Below are 25538 nucleotides of genomic sequence, written 5' to 3' on the forward strand. Positions count from 1 at the left end.
AAGAAGAAGAGATACTCCACAGGAGAGATGTTTGGAATCCAGCCACCAGCCCAGGCTGGAGCGCACCTGATTCTCGAGAGGCAGTGGAAGATAATATTCCTCTGAAATCGGTTTCCAGCGGGACAACAATGAAGACTGCAGTGGCCGCAGGTGAGCGAACGCCCAAGGGACTAACGCCAGCGTTGAGGCCATAGATCCGAGAACTGTCAGGTAATCGCAGACTCGCGGACGGTGTTGAGACAAAAGACGTCGTACCTGAGACTGTAGTTTGCATATCCGATCCTGAGAGAGAATCACTCTGCCCCGTTTTGTGTCGAAAACGGCTCCAAGGTACTCCAAGGACTGAGTGGGTTCCAGATGACTCTTGTTGTAGTTGACCACCCAGCCAAGGGACTGCAAGAATTGTAGCACCCTTGATACCGCTTGCCGACACAGGCTCTCTGACTTCGCCCGAATCAGCCAGTCGTCGAGGTAAGGGTGAACCAGGAGGCCTTCCCGACGTAAGTGCGCCGCCACTACCACCATCACTTTCGTGAATGTCCGAGGCGCTGTCGCCAGGCCGAACGGAAGAGCCCGGAACTGGAAGTGTCTGCCCAGAATGCAAAACCGCAGGAACCGCTGGAAGGCTGGCTGGATGCCCACATGAAGGTATGCTTCTGTGAGATCTAGTGACGCAAGGAATTCGCCTGGCCGCACTGACGCGATCACCGAACGAATGGTTTCCATCTTGAAGTGAGGGACCCGAAGACATCTGTTGACTCCTTTCAGATCCAGTATGGGTCGGAAAGTGCCGTCCTTCTTGGGAACTATGAAGTAAATGGAGTACCGGCCCTTGCCGTACTGATCGGCCGGAACTGGAGAGATGGCCCCCAAGCTTTCTAGTCTTCGGATGGTGTCTAGCACTGCCGCCTTCTTCTTGGGATCCTTGCAAGGCGAGACCAGGAACTTGTCCGCTGGGATGCGAGCAAAATCTAACTCGTAACCGTGTCTTATCACGTCGAGGACCCACTGATCCGACGTCATGCTGGCCCATACCCCGAGAAATAAGGATAGACGCGCCCCCACGTTTGGGACAGCGTGCTGAGGGCGCGACGAGGGATGGGCCGGCCGAACTTCATTGCGAAGGTTTGGAACCCGTACCCGACGGGGCTCCTCCTTGCCTGCCAAAGCTTTTGCCCCGAAAGGACTGCTGCCAGTGAGTGTTTCGAGAAGAGGCTGGCCTGTACGAAGGTCCGGTGGATCTTTGCGGCCTGGACTTCCGGGGACCCCGGAAACAGGCTCTGCCAGAAAACGAAGAGCGCGACCGGGTCCTATCCTCTGGCAGCCTAAACGCTCGGTTCTCACCCAGGGAAACCATCAAGTCATCTAATTCCTTACCAAACAGCAATTTCCCTTTGAAGGGCAATGCCCCGAGGTGAGCCTTGGACAAACCATCCGCCGCCCAGTTGCGCAGCCAAAGGAGGCGGCGTGCCGACACCGCTGCCACCATGGATCTAGCTGAAGTGCGTAAAAGATCATGGAGCGCATCGGCCCCATATGCGATAGCTGCTTCCAACCTATCTGCTTGGGAAGCCTCCTCCGGAGAGAGACCTGCATTCGCCTGCAGTACCTGGGCCCAGCGCAAACTAGCTCGCATAGCGAAGTTCGTGCAAATGGCAGCTCGCACTCCCAAGGCGGAAACCTCAAAAATCTTTTTGAGCTGTACCTCCAACTTTCGGTCTTGAATATCCCGGAGGGCCGTCACTCCCGTGACAGGGATGGTAGACCTCTTCGTGACAGCGGACACCGCCGAATCCACTTTTGGAAGTCGGAGGAGCTCCAGCGCCTCCTCCGGTAAAGGACAGAGTTTATCCATGGCCTTACTGACTTTCAAACCTAACTCCGGAGTATCCCATTCCTTGAAAAGGATATCCGTGGACAAGAAATGAAAAGGGAAGGCGACCGCCGGTCCTGTGAGGCCGAGAAGAACAGGATCCATATTCGCCTCCTGGCGGACCACCACCGGAGGAGCTTCAATTCCCAATTCATGGAGAATGGCCGGGATGAGAAGTGCCAGTTCCTCTCTGCGGAATAGCCGCACCACCTTGGGGTCATCCCCTTCTGCAGCCTGTGCAGCTTTCTCTGCAATGGGCTGTGCAGTACCATCCACTGCTGCCTTCCCGGCCCCCGTCAGGGGCTCCTCGGCGGACTCCGTATCATCCTCAGGGGAATCCTCGGGATCCGATTCCTGCGGCACCCCCCTGGGAGGCCGCTTCCCCCGGGACGCACCGTGGGCGATCTCCGCGCCCTTCCTGGTCTTCTTTTTCCGTGGAGGGGACCCGTGGTCGGCCGCACGCAAGCCATTCCCCCGGATGCGCTTGCTGCGCTTGTATTTGAGGACTTTGCGCAGCAACAGCGCAAAATCCTCAGAAAAATCACCAGAATCCGAGGAATCACTCTCGGAAGCCTCCCGGGACCGAAGCCCCTCCGAGGGAACCTCCCCCGCCGTGACACGCTGTGGGGAAAGCGCAGGAGGAAAGGAAGAGGCCCCCACCGTTTCCCGCGAAATTTCCCGGCCGGTGGCCAAGATGGCCACCACTCCCGCACTAACCGGGAAAAGATCCTGAGGCCTGTCAGCGGAGCTACCACCGCGCGACGGCGAACGCACGACCCGGGAACGAGCCCCCCGCGTCGCTACCGAGGGTCCTTCATCACCCGGAACGCAGGCTGAACAAAGGCTGTCCCTAGAGAGACGCGCGCGCGCCGAGCCGCAGGCCCTGCACTGTGCAGCACGCGGCATGCTGGCGAAAACGCGGGAGAAAAACGGGGCCGCGGCGAAAAAATTACCACAAAAATTAAAAAATTTAAAATAAACAAACAGAGCAATTCGGCGACCTCCCCCCTGCCAATGACGCCCCCCCACCGAGAAAAACGGAGCGGCGACACCAGGTAACAGAGAGCCGCAAAAACAAAAGTAAAAACTTTTTTTTTTTTTTTTTTACAAACAAAAACGCTGTCCCTGGTTCTGAAAAGCCCTTATTCCTGCAGGGGTGAGTGAACCAGGCTCCCTGGTGTCACCCCTGACGCTGCCACTAGCTTAGCCGGGTCCTCAACCCTGGCAGCGGCCTCAACCGGGGGAGGGTAGTCCCCTCAGGACCTCTCAACTCCCCTGGGAGGCAGGGCACCCGGGACTAAGAGATTAAAAGAAAAAAAACCCCCATTTGGTATATAAACAACTAAGCCTAATAGAAAAGCCTAGCCCAAAAAATTCAAACCTGACTAACACCAACACCAGAATCAGGTCAGGCAGGGCTGTGACTGGACCTGCACCATCTACTGGAGACAGAGTAAGACTGAGGGGCTGTGACTGGCACAGGGGCTTATATATGGCTCCGCCCACAAGTTTTAATCTGTCTCCATCTACTGGTGCGGAGTCACAACCCAGGTGTCCTGGACTGATCCTGGTACGTACAGGGAATGCACATTTCTATTTACACTTGAGACAATCCTGCACCATAGAGCTTACAATGTAGTCAAGACAAACCTCTCCCCCAAAGTCATATGGGACTCAATGTATGCTGAGAACATAGGAAGACAGCTGGATATGTTGACATGCACTCAGCCTATAGGTGCCATCAAATGCAACAAAAAGATAGGAAAGTAGATCTCGGCAACTCCCTGTAACTAAGACACAGACAGGCAACTCCTGGTCTGGATGTCACAATGAAGTCTGTTTCCTTTCATTCATGGTGGGGACAGCAAGCAGCCTCTATCTGGGCTGTGTGTAATGACCCTGAAGCTCTCACTTACTTGATAATGGCCGAGACGTTGGTGATTTTGTTAAAGAAATCAAACTCTCGCTGGTAGAACTCCTTTGCCGGCCCAGATAGAGATCCAGTGATTTCTTCCACCAGTACTTCCAACAAGTCTCCGATATCAGCTGTGGAGAAAAGTCACGCACACCAGCATGAACGTGTCCTGATGAGAAGCCTCTAGAGAAAGACACAGCCACACACACTCTATGGTGAAGGCAGCCCCGAATTGTGTGAGCAACGAAGAGAAGGAAAACAAATACATTGGTGTCCTGCTTCAAAAACTCATTCCAGTAAACTCTGATCTTAGCTTGATGGTGGCATTGTTGGCCAAGCCAGTGCCTTTATGGCTCTGGGCTCATCACAGGAGCTGGAACCAAGGCAGCACCTGGCACTTACGGTCCTTTTGATGTCCCTCCTCATCCAAGTAGATGTTGGTCTTCATGTTCCAGATGAACTGATGAGCCAGGAGCTGGGACTTGGCAGCTGCCCACAAGATGTATTCACGTACGTAACCCATCTGCAAGAGAGATGTGGGGACACGTCACGGATGGTAAAAAAAATATAAGGACTCATCATGGATAATAAGAGGCATGGGGACATGGCACAGACAGCAAGAGACACGGGGACATGTCATGGACGGTGAGAGATACAAGGACATGTCACAGATAATAAGAGACATAGGGACATGGCATGGGTAGTCAGAGATGTGGGGAGGCATCGCAGACAGTGAAAGACATGGACGCATGGAGATGCCACAGATAATGAGAGACACAGGGACACGTCATGGACAGGGAGAGATCACAGGATATGCATTGGATAGTGAGATGCAGGAAAACGTCACAGAAATGAGAGACCTGGGGGCACATCACAGATAGCGTGTGACATGAACGCACAGACATATCACAGGATATGGCATGACAGTGAGACACAAAGCCACATCATGGACAGTGAAAGATCATAGGACATATCATGGACAGTGAGAGACTGAGCAGGCCACATATATATCCTCAGTCTCACCTTGTCATATCGCAGAGCTTGTACAATCTGAGGGATGTAGAACAGGATGGCATCCTGACAAAGACAGCAGGCAAGAAAGCAGTCAGTAACTGGGATGAGGTACCATACATTGCAGGAGTAAGTGCCTGATCCTAATTTGGACAAAATACTTCCTCCATGTTTTACTACCATACTGCAAGCAAAGAAATATTCCTTCTATGCAGACATAACCATCATTTGTATTATTAGAAGGGGTATAAGGAGCTTTCCAGAGATTTAGGAAAGCAGCAGACTGTACTGGAATTTGGCCAGGATTCAGGGACTACTATGCTTATCATCTGAGCTCACCAAGAGCTACATTTCAAAGAGGAATTCCCAGATATTGCACTGCTGAAAAATCATTTGAAAGGATGGCCCAGTGAATCCAATGCAGACTCTCTTTCAATGAGTTGATGTCTCACTCTGCCCTTCCCTGCTGCTAGCGAGCTGAAGGCGCACTCACAGCTATGGCTCTGATGCTGCCGCTGTAAAACCGAGTGACAATGCTATGTCTATGGAGGTACCTTCTGGCAAGGCTGATGTGGCAGACTGCTCCTTACCGGAGGGAATGACCGTAGCACTTTGACTCCGTACTGCGCGGTGAGTGGATGCGGTGGGTACAAGCTGGAGAAATAAGAAAGGCCAGTCGGGGGATCTGTTGGGGCCCAGCACAGAATATGGCTGAGCTCTGGTGCGTCTGCATCTATCGTGTGCCACGTAACCAGGTACTGTAGGGAGAAGGGACAATGCTAATAAACCTCTGCAACAGCTAAAACTCAGAACCATTCAAAGCTCTAAGCCAAAAGAAAGCAAGAAGTGAAATATGTACAAAAACCATCCATAAAGAACTGTATGATAGCACACAGAATTGGATCATTTTTACTAGCGGAACAAGACATTGCTCTCACTTATCATACATCAAGCAGGTGTGCTATAAAGAGTTTTTGGTGCACAGTGTGGCTTTCTAGCACACAGAGGACAATGACTTCTGTCTAAGATCGGGACAAGATGGTCTGGACAAGCCATGAAGGCAGTGGACTCAGATCAGCGCCTCAGCCACCTTAGCTGCATCCCCATTCCCCCCAGGGACTTCTGCAGCAGGCCTTGCTGACCTGGGAGCTTTCCACCTGCTGTCTGCCGAGAAGGAGGTACCCCCCCCCCCACCGAGGCACAATCAGCAGATCACGGCCGAATTAAGGCAGCCGTGCCATGAGCTGCACGATTTACAAGGTCCCCATGGAGAGAAGCCGGTGCCATCTTAGCAGTGCACCTGGCCCCGATCGCAGCACCACTTGGTTGATGAGGCTCGCCGAGACACACGATAGAGGAAAATTGGTTCTTACCTGCTAATTTTTGTTCCTGGAATATCACAGATCAATCCAGACTCCTAGGATTATGCCTCCCTTCCAGCAAATGGAGACAGAAAAAGTTTCAATGACCCTGGCATATAACCCGGAGTGCCACCTGCAGACCCTCAATATTGACCTGTACCCAAGCCAAGATTATCCCAATGCAAATAACTTTCCACAAACGAGCAAGGGGAAAAAAGGTTAAAACCTCAAAGGAAAACTGTTTGCTTCAAAACTCCAAACCAGGAATACAAACTTGAAATCTTAAGCAGCTCTGCAGCTTATACACCACAGAATCATGTGAGAAATACGAGTGGACTCTCCCCCACACAGGGCAGGACTCTGGACTGATCTGTGATTTCCAAGAAAACAAAAATTAGCAGGTAAGAACCAATTTTCCTTTCCTGTTCATACTCAGATCGTTCCAGACTCCTGGGATGTACCCAAGCTTCCCTAATTAGGGTAGGATTGTGAGAGTCCCACTCGAAGAACACTCTCACCAAAACCCCTGATCTCTGGGGCTTGGATATCAAAACGATGTCTGGCAAAAGTGTGCAACGACTTCCAAGTAGCTGCCTGACAAATTTCTTGTGGTGATACTGAGCCCTCAGTCCCTCTGGAACTGGATGCCCCTTACAGATATAAGCCAAGCTTATTGCCTCTTTCAACCAAACTATTAAATAAAAAATAAATCTTGCTATCGTGGATTTTAAAGACTTCTGCCCTTTCCTAGGACCACAACAAAGCACAAAGAGATGGTCAGATATCCTGAAGCTACTGGTGACCTTGAGGTAACGCAATAAAGCCTGCTTCACATCCAAACAATGTAATTCTCTACCGTACGGGGCAGCGGTGTCCACATCTGAAAAGGCCGTCAGTTCCACTGCCTGGTTCAAATGGAATGCTGATAAAACCTTCAGGAGACAGGAGGGCACCGTTCTCAAGGAAATCCCGGTATCCGAGATCTTCTAAAAAGGTTTTCTGCATAATGCTTGAAGCTCCGAAATACTTTGGGCAGAACAAATGGCTACCAGAAACACCAATTTCAAAGTGAGATCTTTTAACATTACTCTTTTTAAAGGTTCAAAAGGGGCCACACATATCCCTCTAAGGACTAGATTAAGGTTCCATGAAGGAAATATTTTCCGCACAGGAGGCTGATGTTTTGCCCCCTGAAAGAAGCAAATCACATCCGGATGAGCAGCAAAACGACACTCCATGCACCTTGCCTTTAAGACAGCCCAAGGTCATCACCTGAACCTTCAGAGAGTTAAAGGCCAAGCCTTTCACTAACCCTTTCTGCAAAAAAGCCAAGATGTGCGGTATCGAGGCCTGAGTCGAGACTATTCCTTGACCCATGCACCAGGACTGAAAAACATTCCAGACCCTTACATACGACAAAGAAGTGGAAGTCTTTCTAGCCTGCAACAAAGTAGTAATGAGTTCCTCCAGATATTCTTTTGCTCTCAAACACCTCCTCTCAAACGCCAAGCCGAAAGACAAAAGCGATCCCCCCAATATGAAAATACTGGGCCATGTTGACCAGATCCGTGAACCACAGGTGCCTTGGCCACTCTGGTGCCACCGGAATCACTTCTCTGGGGTGATTTTCTATTCATTATATCAGTTTTCCTTCCAGAGGCCATGGAGGAAACACAAAGTAGGATCCCTCGTGACCAAGGCGGAAATAAAGCATCCATGCCTTCTGCTCTGTGTGCTCTTCTGTGACTGAAGAACCGGGGCGCCTTGGCATTCATTTGCGATGCCATAAAGACAGATGGGGAGTACCTCACCAGCAATGTATCAGAGCCATCGCTTTGTCTGACAGCTCCCATTCCCTGAGAACCAGCTTCTGGTGACTGAGAAAATCCACTTGCACATTGTCCACCCTGGCAATGTGAGATGCCGCTAACACCGCCAGATTCTGCTCCGCCCAGAGAAACAAATCCTGAGCTTCCTGGGCCACTGCCCAACTTCTGGTACCCCCTTGCTGGTTGATATAAGCCACTGTGATTGGGCTGTCTGACAAGATGCGCACTGCGCAGCCGCTCAACAGAGGCAGAAACGCCCACAACGTGCACCACACTGCCCTCATCTCCAAACGATTGATAGACCAGGACTTCTCTTCCTCGGACTACTGCCCCTGGCTTACCAAAGATTACCTGCATATTCCGATACACCCGAATCAAGAGCGATTTCTCCGCTTCATGATTCTTGGCAAGTATTTTTAGTTTTGTGCCCTTCTGTTCAGTTTGGCAATGGCACCATGCATGTTCACCAAGGTGATGGTGATTGTGGCAATGACGCTCAGAAAAAAGGGCATCTTGGTTCAGCAAAGTCGGAAGCCCTTGCTGTTCAGGCAATAGGGAAAAAAAGGCCAGAGGTAACTGGCTATCAGTCCCTCTGGATGTTACAGGCAGAGACCAGACAGGGATTAACAATCCCCCGCTTGCCCGGCTCCACCTGAGGGATGGCCCACGAAGGTGCCTAATACCTCAGGGAGCTCTTCCAATAAGTCCTTTATCCTTGCTTTTCTATTTTTTTTTCTTTTTTAAAATCTCTCTCAGACTGCAGGTTTGCACGTCTACTATCTGCTGAAGACAGAGAAATACTGAGGGACTGCAGGTGGCACTCTAGGTTAAGTAATAGTGCCTGAAAAGTTTATATTCACTGCCTCCATCTGCTGGTAGGGATGCAAAACCCACTTGTCTGGACTGATCTGGGGTATGGACAGGAACTGGGGAATGAATGAGTATCCAGCAAGAGATGGCAGCTTCACCCCTGGAGAAGAATAGAGTGCAGGAATGACGCAGGCATCAGGGCCTGCTGGAGGCAGATGGTATGATTACTGCACTGGGAAGATTTTCATAATGTTTTATCATGCAGTGATTAGTAAAAGCTTTAATTCTGTACCCTGGCAGGACTGAGTTTTACCAGTTTCCCATCAGAGTCCTCTCTCTTTGTGGTTTTGATGCAGACATGGATATTTTTATGATTTATTTAGAAAATATTTTTTAAAAACTAGCCTAAAAACAATAGCACCTGAGATTCCTGTGGGCAGGCCGAGGTCTCCAGGTACTGGAACGCTTTTAGCAGGAAAGACAGTAATGTAAGCTAATTGAGATGCCATGCGCTAGGAATAAATGAAGGGACAAGAAAACAAGCATAATTAATCTCATGGGATGCAGCCTTTGCAGACCTGGGCACAAAAGAGCTGCTGAAAGCATGAGCAGACAGTGTCCTGTCTAACCCTTCAGATATGCACACCGTGATACAGAGTGCAGTGCCGCAGGGCACTGAATGCTGCCAAGCAAACCAACTTACTTACCAGAAGGAGGAGGAGCAAGAAAACACCAGGCCCAACAGTCTGGGGTTAGTGTATCCTGCTGGCAAGTACAAAGTAAAGGAAAATTTGGTTCTTACCTGCTAATTTTTGTTCCTGTAATACCACAGAACAGTACAGTCAAGTGGGTTTTGCATCCCTACCAGCAGATGGAGGCAGAGAACAAAAACTTGGAGGCACTGCTACATATCTGAGTGTGCCACCTGCAGTCCCTTCAGTATTGATCTGTACCCAGGCCAAGGCGAACCAGAAAACCCAGGGTTGGAACCCCCTGAACTGAAGATCAACGTACCTCCAGCCAAAAAACCGCTTCACTCAAAAAAACACAACATGAACAGTGTAAAAAATATCTGTGATATACAGTGAATAAATTCACCAGGAAATTCAGTCTTTCGGCAGCAATGGGACGGGTCTCTAGAATGATCTGTGGTATTACAGGAACGAAAATTAGCAGGTAAGAATCAATTTTCCTTTCCTGTTCATACCCAGATCAGTCCAGACAAGTGGGATGTACCCAAGCACCCCTACACTGGGCGAGAACCTGAAAGACCCGCACTCAACACACTTTCACCGAAAGTCACATCCTCTTGCGCTCTAATATCCAACTGGTAATGTTTGGTGAAAGTATGCAGAGCGGACCACACCGCAGCCCTGCAAATCTCTTGGGGAGACACTGACAGTCCACCCGAGGCTGCCTGCGCTTTAGTCGAATGCGCCTTCAGACTCGTTGGAACTGCATGACCCTTACAAATATAGGCCAAGCAAATAAGTCTCTTTTAGCTAACGGGACAACGTAGCCTTTGAAGCTTACTCCCCTTTCTTTACTCCACCGAACACCACAAAGAGATGGTCTGATCGCCGAAATCTATTAGTGAGCTTCAAATATCGCAACAGAGTGTGATGCATATCCAGAAAATGAAGGTCCCTATTCTGCGCAGAATTCCTAGACCATTCCGGAAATGCAGGCAATTCAACTGTCTGATTCACATGGAAAGCAGAAACAACTTTCGGCAAAAAGGATAGAACTGTACGCAAGGTCACCCTGTCATCTGCAATCTGCAAAAAGGCATCTCGACAAGACAGAGCCTGAAGCTCCGAAATCCTTCTGTCTGAACAAACAACAACCAGAATTACAGTCTTCAGCATAAGGTCCTTCAAAGAAGCTCATCTTAAAGGCTCAAAAGGCGCTCCACAGAGTACCCTCAAAACTAAGCTGAGGTTCAAATCTGGACACACCTTCCGAACTGGAGGCCGTAAATGCTTAACCCCCTTCATGAAATGAACTACATTGGGATAAGAGGCCAAAAACCTTTCCCGCAATTTGTTCCCAAACAACCCAAGGCTGCAACCTAGACACGGAGCTCACTATAGGCCAGGCCCTTAGACAAGCCCTGTTGCAGAAAGGACAAACTGTTTGGGACTTCCACCGACTTTGGAGCCAGCTGTTGCTGAAGATACCAGGCCTCAAAAACCTTCCAAACCCTGACATACGGCATAGACGTAGAAGGCCTAGCCTGGAACAGAGTGGAAATTACCAGTTCCAAATAACTTTTCTGGCGCAACCGCCACCTTTCAAAAGCTAAGCCGTGAAACAAAAGCGATTCTCCAGATCCGAAAAAATGAGTCCTTGTTGGAGCAAACCCGGCAGGTGAGCCAAGCGAAGAGGCTCGTCCACCGCTAGATACACCAAATCTGTGAACCAAGAGCAACACAGACACTCCATCGCCACCAGCACCACTGTCCTTGGATGCATCTCTATATGCCTGAACACTCGACAGACAAGTGGCCAAGGAGGAAACACATTCAGAAGAACCCCCGTTGGCCAAGGGCACATGAGAGTGTCCAACCCTACTTAACAGGGCTCCTGTCGGCGAATGAAAAATCGTGTCGTCTTGGCATTGGCCCATGTTGCCATGAGGTCCAACTGGGGTATGCACCATCTGGCACAAATGCGATCCCAGGCTTCCAAAGCCAAATCCCACTCCCCAGGATCCAGCTGTTGCTTGCTGAGGAAATCCACCTGAACGTTGCCATGCCTCGAGACATATGATGCCTCAATTCCCTCGAGGTGTTACCGAGTCTCCTGAGCAATAGCAAGACTCTTTGTTCTTCCCTGGCAATTGATGTACTCTACCATTGTCGCATTGCCCAAGAAAACTTGAACCATCCGTCCCTTGATCCAAGGCAGGAACATCTCCAGAGCCCTGCGCACCACTCTCGACTCCAGACGATTGATGGACCAGGACGCCTCAGCTGCTGAACAGAGACCTTGGGCAGAACGACTCAGACACACTGTCCCCATCCCTTGAGGCTGGTATCCGCAGTCACTACCACCCAGTCCGGGGTCTCCAGGACCACTCCCTTTTCTAGGTTGTGTCACGAGAGCCAACACAAAAGACTGGATCTGGACTCTGCTAGAAGTGCATGTGAGCAAAGGCCCATGGAACCAAATCCAATGTCAAGGCCATGGAACCCAGCACCTGCATGTAATCCCAGACCTTTGGAACTGGCAAGCTCAACAGATGCTTCACATGCGCCTGCAACTTCGACAACCTGCCCACTGTCACGATCACCCTGCCCTTCTGGGTATTGAAGAAGGCTACTAGGTACTCCAACAACTGAGACGGAACCAGGTGACTCTTTGTCAGATTGATCACCCAACCCAGGAAACTCAAGGTATCTCTCACTCGCTGCAGGGACTCTTGGCCTTCCTCAACCCACTGCACCGCAGGAGAGAGAGGAGGGGAATCACCGGACTCCCTTTGGAGGATTCTGAGCGCGATGCCCCGTGGGCACTGAGCAGAGGAGACCGCTGCATTGATCACAGCTGTGGCCCGAGAGGATCAGGAGACCACCCCCGTAGAGGAACCCTCTTCCCCAGATGCGCACAGCCCATGCAGAGGGAGAGGGAATTGAGTTGGGCCAACCAGAGCCCACAGGCCTTGCAAGCCGCAATGCGTGGCGTTGCCGCCATGAGAAACTACAGTCGGCAAACCGAACGCGGTCGAAGTGCACCGCTGCAAAGTAGGCTGCACCATGTGGCCACCCCGCTGAGCCGTGCATCCCCGCTAACAGAAGTGCCGTGCGGGAAACCTTTGGGGGGCCAATGCAACTCGCGATCAGGGTTGCTACACACCAAAAAAAATTTTCCCCACTGGGGAAAACATGACAAAATGCGGCACCCGCCTAATTCACGCTCCGGCTGATCCCGGTAGCCCACCTGGCCGACTGCCCCAACAATGAACAGAGACTGAATCTCCTGTCTGTTTCCCCTTTACTTCTTCCTATTTTTTTTTTAAGAAAACTTAATTTCCCATAAACAAAAGAAGGGGTACCTTCCTGAAAAAGGCAGAGGCAGGCAGGAGGAGGTCTTTGGAGACCCAGAGGGAGCTGGTCCCCAGGCTATCAAGGCCTCCGGTACCAGAGGCTATAATAGTCAGGGGCATCCAACCCCCGGTCACCCGGCTCGACCCAAGAGATGGCCCACAAAGGAACTTAGGATCTCGGGGAGCCACTCCAATCGACTGGAAGCTGAATACTTCTCCTTAACTCCAAAAATTTTAACTCAGTCAGAACTGCAGGTTTGCACCTCTACCATCTGCTGGAGACAGAGTAATACTGAGGGACTGCAGGTGGCACTCTCAGATATGTAGAAGTGTCTCAAAGTTTTTGTTCTCTGCCTCCATCTGCTGGTAGGGATGCAAAACCCACTTGTCTGGACTGATCTAGGTATGAACAGGCACTGGGTCATGAAATAAATTCATGTATGCAGATAAAAATCAGAGGGGGAAAATGGAGGAGAGGAGAAACCAGGGAGAGATTTCTGTTGCTTAGCAGGCTTAGAGAAAGTCATATGGCATTATTACTTTATAAGCTTCAAGGCCCATTCTGTGTAGACTGGGGATAAATGTAGGTTCCAAAAGTCTGGGTAAGCTATCATCACCAGCCACGAGCCTGTTATCAGACACCAATACATCAAAAAGTCAATGTCACTGTAGATGACACATTGCTTGTCTAGTTTAATATGCACCTTTATAGCCTCAGGTATATCACTGACAGCTCCAGGGTCCAGACGTACGAGACGGGTCACTTCAACCCCAATAGCTTCTGTGTTCTTAAATCTGAAGACAAAAAAATCAAATAGACATACATTACATTCCCGGCAGCTCTCCAGACAAACTCTCATCCCTGGTACCCTACAAAAATATTTTGCTTTTCTAAATTAATTAACTGGGCCAATATTAAGAAGAATAAACTTTGGAGTGGAACAATGATATTTCAAGTCTGTGCTGATGGCGAAAAGCAGATCTATAATCTCAGGATGAGAGCTAATAGAAAGCTAAAGGGCAGGAGTGTGGTTTATTGGCAGAGCAGAGGGAGCTGCAGGGCAGGACCGAGGTGCAATATCTGAGGTGCGAGTCACCTGCAGGGCAGCTGTACAGCGAGGTGAGGAGAAATGCTCCAGGCCAGGTTAACGTTGTCCTTCCATTGCTTCTCACTCAGGCTGATGTATTTAGATCTCCAGTTGGCCACACTATTCTCTCCAGTCTGGTCCAGCTCCAGTTCGGGAGAGGACAATGGATTGTACCATGTAGTTAGGCGATCAATTTCTGTTGCCTTAGACCAAAGAGGGGAAATACCTTAGCATTACAAGAGATGAAAAACACTGCCTGTAAAATTGTTCCCTGTTTGGTGTGACGATACCAGCAGAAACTTGAAACTCCACTCCATGCAGGCAGTCATTGGGCTGATGCATTCATCTCCTAATGTCACAATACACCACAATAAGGCATCTGATCTCAGGGGCCACACGCTCAGCGATCGCACATCACTGCTTCATGCAAAGTCCTCACATCTGGTGTTATAGGAAAGAAAATGGATACCAGCCAGAGGAGGCAGAAAACGTTCAGAGTCTGTTGCAAAGCAGAGGGCAGACAGTTCCCTACCAGCAGCGAGAGCAGCAGAGTCCTGCGTTTCATGTAGTACTTGTGTAGCTGGCTGCCACGATTTGTCTTCTTGGACAGCCCTTTAGGAGAGAGAAAGAAAAAGGCTCTAGAAACAGTCCCTGCAGCTCATGAGAAGCATCAGTGCAGACTTCAGAGGAAACCCACATCCATCTCTCACTAATCTGTCACTGTATATGACCTGATCTAGAATTCCCTGCAGTCTCGCACTGTGCCCTGCATAGCAGTCTCACACTGTGCCCAGCATACAGTCACCACTCTGGAATTCCCTGCAGTCTCGCACTGAGCCTGGCATACAGTCACCATTCTGGAATTCCCTGCAGTCTCACACTGTGCCCTGCATACAGTCACCACTCTGGAATTCCCTGCAGTCTCGCACTGAGCCCGGCATACAGTCACCACTCTGGAATTTCCTGCAGTCTCGCACTGAGCCCGGCATACAGTCACCACTCTGGAATTCCCTGCAGTCTCGCACTGAGCCCGGCATACAGTCACCACTCTGGAATTCCCTGCAGTCTCGCACTGTGCCCGGCATACAGTCACCACTCTGGAATTCCCTGCAGTCTCGCACTGTGCCCGGCATACAGTCACCACTCTGGAATTCCCTGCAGTCTCGCACTGTGCCCTGCATACAGTCACCACTCTGGAATTCCCTGCAGTCTCGCACTGTGCCCAGCATACAGTCACCACTCTGGAATTCCCTGCAGTCTCGCACTGAGCCTGGCATATAGTCAGCGCTCTGCAATTTCCTGTATTCTCACACTGTGTCCAGCATACAGTCACCACTCTGGAATTCCCTGCAGTCTCGCACTGAGCCTGGCATACAGTCAGCGCTCTGCAATTTCCTGTATTCTCACACTGTGCCCTGCATACAGTCACTGTTTTGGAAATCCATGAAGTCTCACACTGTGCTCTGTATACAGTGGCAAGGCCTATCAATGCATATTACTCAGGACTCAATGTAATAAGGTATGTGCTTAGCAGTGTATACAGTTTTATGTGCAGTTGTCTGCACATACTTTACTCCCAATGAAGCAACGAGTTCTGCGCACAAATTGTGCGTACTGGTTAGTGCCCTTGCATGGAAATCTGATGCTAATGAAGGTATTAATTATTACCCTCCCCCCAGTGTGGAAAGGTGCATAGGTTTAACCTGTGGGTTTTTTTTGTTTTTTTAACTCCTGGTCAGAGGTGGAGTACCCTGCCAGGGAAGTTCCTGGGGCCAGTGGTAGTCTACAGTTGTTGGTGGTGTGGGGATCCTTTTACTCGGGATTAATGCACAGAAAACATGACGGTTGTACAAATCATGTTTTCCAAGCATAAAAAAATATATTCGATAGTACTATACATTTCTTAGCTAGCTTTTGGGAGTTCTCTTCAAATCCAGTTATTAACAATATGGCACTGTTCTTGTCTACTGTGCCAATATAACAAACTATGTATTAAAACTGAGTTGAACAAATGCATAAAATATGTTATCTCACAATATAATAAACTGATGCATTGGGAGTTTAAAAAAAAGCACACTTAAAAAAAAGGTTTGTAAAATAAAAATGCTTAGTGCACACAGAAACATGATTTATTTGTAGAAACTCTATTTTATGCACATAAAACATTTTGTGTGCACATAAATCATATTTATTTGTTCATCTTTACTTCCATGGATTTGAAGAAGAGAAGCTCAGACCTGACTTTTTGGAGAGAGTGGACATGCCACTAGAAAGCGGGTATGTGTTGATCCATCCTTGCGTGGTCTGTTGCCGTGAACCTACTGTTACATCCAAGTTACCACGGGAGGTATCGGACATCGCTGACAGGCTGTTCACAGAGGGATCCTGATTGTCTGCAATGGGACCAAAGTGTTCTACGTCAGAAGTGTATGGGAGGAAAGGGAGTGGACAGAGACAGACCCCCACCTTTACAGTTTGCTGGCAGGATGGAGGGAGACTGATCCCACACTACATTCAGAGCCCGGCTGTGGAAGGAAGAAACCCTTTGTGGGCTCAGGCACAGGAATCTCATAAGTTTGGAGCTGGACAGTGGGAAGGAAGAGACAGATCCCTACAGATAGGAGCACAGGAGCCAGGTGACTGCACTAGGGAACTGTTAACCAAGCTCCAAGTCAGTAATTACAAGCAGAAAGGATAATTGGTTCTTACCTGCTAATTTTTGTTTCTGTAGTATCACAGATCAGTCCAGACTCCTGGGTTTTGCCTCCCTGCCAGCAGATGGAGACAGAGAAAGTTTCACCAATGTCACTGTACATAACCCAGTGTGCCACCTGAAGTCCCTCAGTATTGATCTGTACCCAAGCCAAGAGGTTCCTTCAGTTTTATCGAAAGTTGTCTTCTCCTTCCATGTTCTCCAGTCAGCGGAGCTTCTAGAGTTCCTAAATTGGTCAGTAAGTGCATTGCATGCAAGGGAATTTTACTTCTTTGGATGCTCATTGGAAGCTGTAGCAGTATCTTGCGATCACCAACAGTTTTCGTTGAGTGGATCATCTCTTTGTATTGCTCAGTGGAGCACAGAAAGGATGTAAGACATCTAAAGCCAGGTTTTTCTCGTTGATTAAAGGGGATTATTTTTTTTCTGCCTAGAGGGGATACAAGCGCATTCGAGGGTGCAAGCAGCCTCCTGGGCGGTGTGTCAGTTGGTGTCGCCTTCAGAGATATGTAGAGCTGCGACATGGCCTTCGCTTATCCTTTTCACCAGACATTACAGAGCATGAATGTTTGGGCACCGGAAGATACTACGTTTGATGAGGGTGCATTGCGAGCGGGTCTTTCGGTTTCCTGCCCAGTTTAGGGGAGCTTGGATTCATCCCACTTGTCTGAACTGATCTGGGGTATGACCAGGAAAGGAAAATTGGTTCTTACCTGCTAATGTTCGTTCCTGGAATACCACAGATCAGTCCAGAGGCCTGTCCCCTTGGTTCCCGGAAGGCGATTGTAGCTGTGATTAGGGTCTACTTCAGAGTTTCTGCGTGTAATTACGTTGAATCGATATGTTGAACCAATGGAGCTAACCAGTGTTTTGTTTACTGTATTGGTTGTTGAGGATCCAGTTCAGGGGGGCTCTGATCAGGGATTCTTGGTTTGCCTTTGAAGGGAAAGTTTGCCCTTGAAGGCAAGTTTGATTGAGTTGGAGTTATCATCCTCTATGTTGGCTTGGGGAAAGGTCAATACTGAGGGACTGCAGGCGGCACTCTCGGTTATATAGCACTGCATGAAAAGTTCTTTTGTTCTCTGCCTCCATCTGCTGGTAGGGATGCAAAACCCATTTGTCTGGACTGATATGTGGTATTCTAGGAACTAAAATTAGCAGGTAAGAACCAATTTTCTGTGCTGGTCGTGACTCTACATAAGATACACAACTCTGGGACTTCCAGTTGTCAGGAAGAACTGGCAGAACATATCCATATAACAAAAGTGATGATGCTGGGCATCCATGGGTGGAAGTGACTGCCAAGTTCTAAGGGGCTTAAGCTTAGACGGGGCTGCTCCTCTCCTGCAGAGGGGACTCACCAGGAGGGACGAGCTGATTTGCTGTCAAATACTTCTTATCAGAGAACATGGCAGTCCAGAATCGAATCAGGATAGTGATATCTTCTCGCAGCCTCTTCTCTCCCTGGGTGGGGAACTTAGGGGGGCAGCTAAGGAAAATAAAAACAGCAGATGACATTCTGGATAATTTTACTAGTCGCTGAGAATGTAATTCTGCCATGAGCAGGACAGATACACTGCCAAGGGAAATGCTTTTCTAAAGCATTTCTCTTTATAAAAAAAATAATCACAATTTAATTAATTGAGAACTGCAAGAATGGATAATGGAGCCCTGGTGTTCTCCTGTCTTGCCCTGGAGCACCAGTTAGATGCTTTAGAAGCTCCTCTAAGCTCAGTGCACAGGGACCTTATCTCCCATGCTCTGGTAACAGGCTGAAAAGGACTGAGGTTTACTGTGAGAATGCACTAAGTAAAGGACTCACTGTACATTCAGAGAAAACATATCTTCAACCCACACTGAGGAAGGAAGGATAGAGGGACTCACACACCTGAAATAATCGAAGGCAGTGGAATAGACCTTTTCTCGCAGAACATTGCGAATAGTAGCATTCGGAACCACATCAGCATGAAGCAGAGCCAGCCCAAGGGTCAGCAACCTAAGCAGAAAGCAGCAGTGAGAATCCAAGCGAAGACAAAGACAAGATCCTAAACTTCTCTCTCACTGCTGGCAGCAGAGCACCCTTACCCCCACCTAGGACAACAGAGTACTGGACTCAACCAATACTCTCAGACTCCCTGCTGGCATCAGACACTCTTTCCACCCCCCCCCCCCCAGCACAATATGGTGATAACCTTAGCCACATATGCCATCCTCCCTGCTGGTAGCAGAGTGCTCTTACTCCAGGACAATACAGTGCTGGACTCATTCAGCCATGCATTGATCAGGTAGACCATCAATTCAAAAACCAAAAGAACATAATCTGCACAATTGTAAGGCTTCACAATTTCTACCATGCAGCAGAAACCGTAGTCGGCTCCAAATTTTCAGTTTCTTAATAGCCAGCTGGAGTAAGGGCAAGATGTCCACTCCAGGAAATCCCCTCTTCAAACAGATCGATCTCAGTATTTTACAATAATTTCTTTGGAAGCAATACTGCAATCCTATGGAATACCTGTGTGTGTGCATGCACATGCAGAAGTTCAATTACAGACTCACTTGAAGCGTGGTCCAATGGCAGCCACATGTCGGTTCAAATTACCCTTTGATCCCCCAATATTGAGGGACAGGGAGCGCTGCAGGAGGCTGGAGAAGATTTCCACCTGATCAGAACTGCAGTACTTGGCAATTTCAAATCGCTGCACAAGAAACTGAACAAAAGCAAAACCAAGAGTGTGAGTCCCGAAGTAAACTTCACCTCTCACGTTTAACTCCACTTCCTCAGGCAGATAAGACATAAGCACCCTGGGGCTGTGCTGCACTCTACTGACCTCTATCCAGATATAATGAGGCGTGACCTCAGGTGGGCATGGCTTCGGCTGGCTCTCCTCCGATGCTGCCAGCGGATCAGCCTCCTTCCGCTCTGCAGAGAACAGGCCAAATTTCTGTTCCACAGTCATCTGCCAGGCCCCAGCCATCTCTCGCATGAACTGTGGAAAAAAGGGATTGCCAGGATATTCTTCCTTGCCAGATACAGCTGTGGCAGGGGCTTCATAAATGACCACTGATAGCCATCTGCCAGCCAACAGCAGACTTTAGCCGAGCAGAGGACTACCACACCCCCCCATCATCATTGCTTAAGCTCTCTGCTTGGAATGTGTTCCCACGCTCTTTGGGGGGGGGGGTCATTTTGAAAGACAGAAAACCCAGTTTTACTTATATTAAGGTCTCTTTGAAAATAGCCCTGGTGGGTATGCACAGAATGCAATTTTGTGCATAATTTTACCCACATATTAAACAGGGGTTCCAGGAGGCAGAACTAGGGTGAGGTCAAGATGTGCATGCACAAAGGTAAACCTGCTTTCCCTGTATTTACTTCTCCCGAGCAGGTGTAATTTTAGCTTTTATACCATGGGGTGAGGTTCCTCTCACACCTTGTGAATTTTCAAAGTGGATTTATCCTATTCGAGCCATTTGAAAATGTCCCTCCCTGTTTCTTGCTATACCTAAAGCCACAGGAACCTTCACTATGCCGACAGGCAAGTGCTGAGTATCGAGTACAAATAAAAAATGAACTAATCCTAGGCAATCAGACAAAAGATTTACTCACACACTGCTTTGTTGTGGCAATCTCTCAAGGTAATTAGCTTGTCCAGGCACTGGGAGATGGCCTGAAGAACACCATAGGAAAATTGGTTCTTACCTGCTAATTTTCATTCCTGTAGTACCACAGATCGGGCCAGACAAGTGGGTTTTCCATCCCTACCAGAAGATAGAGGCAGAGAATGAAACCTTTTCAGGCAATACTACATAACCAAGAGTGCCACCTGCAGTTCCTTGATACTGACCTGTATCCAAGCCAAGATGTCTAACTTAACTTAAATCTCAATAAATTCTGGCCGAGCAGAGACTCAAAGTTGGAGCCCCCTAAAACTAGGCCCCCTTGTCTCAAAACAAAGAACATATTAAACTATGTACACGTCTAATAAATCTGCATATGTTACATACCAACTCAGCAACATCTAGAAGTGAGGAAGTCTTTCGAAAGAAGGGGACAGGTCTCTGGACTGATCTGTGGTACTACAGGAACGAAAATTAGCAGGTAAGAACCAATTTTCCTTTCCTGTGCATACCCCAGATCAGTTGAGACAAGTGGGATGTACCCAAGCCCCTCTAAGCTGAGTGGGAACTCGCAAGACCTGCACGTAACACACTTTTCCCCAAGACACCTCCTCTGGTGCCTGCATATCCAAGCGGTAATGTTTGGTAAAAGTGTGAAGAGAAGACCACGTCATCGCCCAACAAATTTCCTGTGAGAAATCAGCTGACACTCCACCCAAGAGGTTGCCTGTGCCCTAATGGAATGTGTTATCAACCCCTCAGGCACCAAACAACCCTTACATATGTAAGCCGAAGTTATTGCCTCTTTCACCCATCTTTCAATCGTGCCCTTGGAAGCCTTTCCCCCCCCCCTTCCTGGCTCCACTAAATAGGACAAACAGATCATTATTTCCGAAAGGCATTCGTCACCTTAAGATATCACAACAGAATCCGCCACACATCCAATAAGTGAAGCTCCCTCGCTATAGGAGCATCCAGAGACAAATTTGGAAAGGCTGGTAGCTCGATTGTCTGGTTAAGATGAAATGAGGAAACCTTCTTAGGCAAAAAGGAAGGACCCATATGCAATGAAACCCCCATCCTCCGAAAAGCGCAGGAAAGGGTCCCTAAACGACAATACTTGCAGCTCAGATATCCTTCTAGCTGAACAGATAGCCACCAACAGCATTCAGGATTAAATCCTTTAAAGAAGCCCTTCTAATCAGTTCAAAGGGAGGACCACACAGCACCCAAAGAACCAAATTAAGATTCCAGGCTGGACAAATCTTCCAGACTGGAGGACTCAGATGCTTTGCCCCCTTGAGAAAGCGAACCACATCTGGATGAGTCGCCAACAGTCTGCCCTGAACCCTACCTCGAAGGGACCCTAAGGCTGCCACTTGAACCTGAAGGGAATTGTAGGCCAATCCCTTAGCCAAGCTGCTTTGCAAAAAGGCCAAAATTTGCAGAATGTCCACCTTTAAAGGTTGCACCTTGTTCTGCAAGCACCACGATTCAAACACTCTCCAAACCCGGACATACGCCAATGACATGGAGGGCCTCTGTGCCTGAAGCAAAGTTGTAATCACAGGCTCAGAGTATCCCTTCAAGCGGAGCCATTGCCTCTCAAAAGCTAAGCCACTAGACTAAGTGATCCGCCTGGTCTGAAAATATGGGTCCTTGCCACAAGAACCCTGGCAGATGGGCCAAGCGACCGTCTACCGCTAGATGAATCAGGTCCGCAAACCAAAGCCGACGCAGCCACTCGGGTGCTACCAAAATCACCCTGCCCAGAAAAAGCTCGATGTGATGCAACACCCAACCTATTAGAGGCTACAGGGGAAACATGTACAGTAACAGATTTGTTGGCCATGGCTGAACGAGAGCATCGATGCCGTCCGAATCAGCTTTCCTCCTGCGACTGAAAAACCAAACTGTTTTCGCATTTCTTGGAGTCACTATGAGGTCCAATGCCAGCCTGTTGCACCTGGCCTAAACCAAGGCGAAGGCCTCCACCGACAACTCCCATTCTCCTCTGCTGAGATTATCTGTTTGCACGTTGTCCACTCCAGCCACATGAGACGCAGCTATTCCCGCCAGATGGTTCTCTGCCCAAACAAACAGTTCTTATGCCTCCAGCGCCACCAGATGACTCTTCATTCCGCCCTAACAATTGATGTACGCCACCACTGTTGCATCGTCCGAGAACACTCGCACAGACTTCCCTTGAATGAGCGGGAGAAATGACAGCAAGGCCTTGCGAATGCTCTGGTTTCCAGATGATTGATGAACCAGGACACCTCTTCTGGCGACCACTGACTCTAGGCCGATTTCCCTTGACAAATTGTCCACCAACCTGTGAGGCTGGCATCTGTGGTCACCACCACCACCCAGTCGGGCACTTCCAGATCCATCCCTTTCTCCAGATTGTGCCAAGACATCCATCATGAAAGACTGGACCTGGCATCCTCCGGAAGCGGTAAAAGAAACTGAAAATCCTCCGAAAGCGGATTCTAACAGGATAACAAGCCCTCTGCAGAGGATTCATGTGAGCAAAGGCCCATGGAACTAATTCCTTGGAACCCAGGACCTGTAAATAATCCCAGACCCTGGGAACCGGAAGTCGCAGCAGACGAAGCACCTGATTCTGCAACTTGACCACTCTCTCCGTAGTCAGAAACACCTTCCCTATCCAGGTACTGAAGCGCAGCCCCACTTATTCAAAAGACTGGGCCGGCTCCAAATGACTTCGCCAGATTCGTCACCCAGCCCAGTGAATTCAGGAGCTGCAGGACTCGCTGCACTGAGTGACAACACTCCACTTCTGACTTTGCCCGGATATTCAATTGTCCAGGTACGGGTGCACCAGGATCCCTTCCTTCCTGAGTGCCACCGCTGCTACCTCCATCACCTTTGTGAAAGTACATGGCGTTGTCGCTAACCCAAAGGGAAGGGCCCGAAATTGGAAATGCTCCCCCCGAGCCATGAACCTCAGAAACCTCCGGACTTTGTCCTGAATGGGGATATGGAAGTAGGCCTCCATCAAGTCCAACGACGCCAAGTCCCCTTTACGCACTGCTGCTATCACCGTGCACAACGTCTCCATCCGAAAACATGGCACCCTGAGGGCAGCATTGACCTTCTGCACATCGAGAATGGGCCAAAAAGTCCCCTTCTTCTTGGGAACCACGAAACACACGAGTACCGACCCTGTCTCCTTTCCTGAGGGGGAACCGGAACAATGGTGCACAGGAGCTGCAGCCGTTGCACAGTATCCTGCACTGCCTTGCGCTTGGACTGGGAGACGCAGCAGGAGATTACAAAGGCGTCCCTGAGAAGATGAGAAAATTCTAAGGTGTAGCCATCTCTTACCACTTCCAATACCCACTGGTACGACGTGATCCAGGTCCACTCCTCGTGAAAAAGAGACAGCCACCCTTTGTTAGCCTCCGGAGAGAAGTGGACCAGCCTGCCTTCATTGGCCAGTCTTACTTCCGCCTCTTCCCTGGGCACCACCATTCCACAGAGGTCTACGTTGGGCTTGAAAGGACTGCTGCCTGCCCAAGCTCTATTTTTGCATCGTAGGCAAAGGGCTCCTGCTGAAACAAAACCTCCTCGTGTCTCTAAACAGAGGTCGCGGGGGAAAAGTCTTCTTGGAGGTTTTCTTGTTCTCAGGCAACTTATTACCCTTCGACTCCCCCAAATGCTTCATGAGTTGCTCCAGATCCTCTCCAAAAGAAAAGCTTGCCCTTGAAGGGTATGTTAGACAGCTGGGCTTTAGACCACACATCCGCTGACCAATTCCGCAGCCACAGAAGCCTCCTCGCCACCACCACAGAGACCACATTCCTGGTGGAAGTCTGGATCATGTCAGACAAGGCATTTGCCACATAAGGCCACTCCCGCTTCTAAGAGGGCAGCCTGAGCGGCCTCGGCCGTCGTCCCTGACTGCTTCTCATGTACCTTCTGCACCCAGCACAAGCAGGCTTCTCTGCATCAACTACCACATATCGCTGCACGAAAGCTTAAAGCTGAAACCTCAAACTGCCTCTTCTGCAGAATCTCCAGCTTCCGATCCTGGATATCCTTCAGAGTGGCCGAGCCTGCCACCGGGATGGTAGTCTTCTTGGTCACTGCGGACACTGTCGCATCCACCTTGGGAATCTTCCATGAATCCAAGGTCTGTTCCGGCAAGGGATATAACTTAGCCATAGCTCTGGCTACCTTCAGGCTCACTTCGGGAGACTCCTACTCCCGATCCACCAACTTCATCATCTTCTTAGGCAACAGAAAATCCTTAGGGGATCCCCACAGCCCCTCCAGGACCAAATTTACCCCTCATTGTCCGAATCTTCCTGCGTGACCTTAATCCCCAAACTCATCCAACACCTGGGGAATTAGTGGACCCAGTTCTTCCCTATGGAACAGCCTGATCACTCAAGGATCATCGCCTTCTGCGATTGGGAACTCATCGAATCCTGCATTGGATCCACCAACATTCTAACAAGGACTTTGTCTGGATCCACCGGACTTTCCTGCAGCTGATCGGGTTCATCTGTCTCATCTGACCTGTCTCCCTCTGCCGTGGATCGTCCGAGACCCAGGAGCTGCAGGATCCCTTCTGATCCCTAGGCTTCTTAGCCATCCAGGTCTTCCTGGGTAAGGGCCTCTTGGCTCCCACTTCTCATAAGGCCAAATAGGCCTTATGGAGGAGCAGGACAAAAACTGTTGAAAATGCCTCCGGATCTGAAGAAGAGCGGTCCTGATCTGCATCCCCCAGAGTCTCTTCCCCTTCCCTGCTACCAGCAGGACACTGCTCAGCGGGAAATAGCAGGGGAGGGGAGTCCCAAGGCTCTACAGCAGCAGCCTGACTCCCACCATGTGCAGTCAAAATGACTGCCAGCTCCTCCGACCCCCTCCCCCAGGTCTCCAGAACCGACCCAGCCGACCTCGTGCTCTGGCCACCCCCAAGGGTCCCATGGAGGTCCCAACCCCTCCGGAAACATATTTCAGGCAAATCGCGGTCATGCTGAGACGTGTCCATTTCGAGCCGCAGTCACAGTAAACTTTCCTGCGCTGAATAGGAGGCAGCATGTTGGCGCGATCAGGCCTAAAAATAGCCCCGTCGTTGCCCCAAGCCCCCGGCTCGGCGGTCAGACGAACGGCGGTTCCTCTCACCTGAGCTTAGCTTCGGCCTGAGCTTCCGCAGCAGCCTCTTCAAATTTTTTTTTGTTTTAAAGGAACCTCAGCGAAAAAAGGACACCGCAAGAAAGAAAAGCTAAAAGAAATACTT

General features: G+C 49.5%; 1 protein-coding gene across 3 annotated transcripts in view; it reads right to left on the reverse strand.

Moving 5' to 3' along the window:
* Positions 1–25538, reverse strand: part of PI4KA (phosphatidylinositol 4-kinase alpha) — a 171623-nt gene that overhangs the window by 35868 nt on the left and 110217 nt on the right. For all 3 annotated transcript variants that reach the window (XM_029619781.1, XM_029619780.1, XM_029619783.1), the window contains 12 exons: positions 19477–19635; positions 19205–19356; positions 18537–18644; positions 18010–18137; positions 16173–16328; positions 14468–14547; positions 13945–14138; positions 13552–13642; positions 5390–5557; positions 4812–4865; positions 4191–4311; positions 3790–3919 (listed from right to left, as the gene is read on the reverse strand). In XM_029619781.1, coding sequence (XP_029475641.1) covers positions 3790–3919; positions 4191–4311; positions 4812–4865; positions 5390–5557; positions 13552–13642; positions 13945–14138; positions 14468–14547; positions 16173–16328; positions 18010–18137; positions 18537–18644; positions 19205–19356; positions 19477–19635 — 1541 coding nt within the window. The remainder of the gene's footprint in view (positions 1–3789; positions 3920–4190; positions 4312–4811; positions 4866–5389; positions 5558–13551; positions 13643–13944; positions 14139–14467; positions 14548–16172; positions 16329–18009; positions 18138–18536; positions 18645–19204; positions 19357–19476; positions 19636–25538) is intronic.

Source organism: Rhinatrema bivittatum, chromosome 11 (assembly GCF_901001135.1).
Source record: "Rhinatrema bivittatum chromosome 11, aRhiBiv1.1, whole genome shotgun sequence".
Taxonomy (NCBI): Eukaryota; Metazoa; Chordata; class Amphibia; order Gymnophiona; family Rhinatrematidae; genus Rhinatrema; species Rhinatrema bivittatum.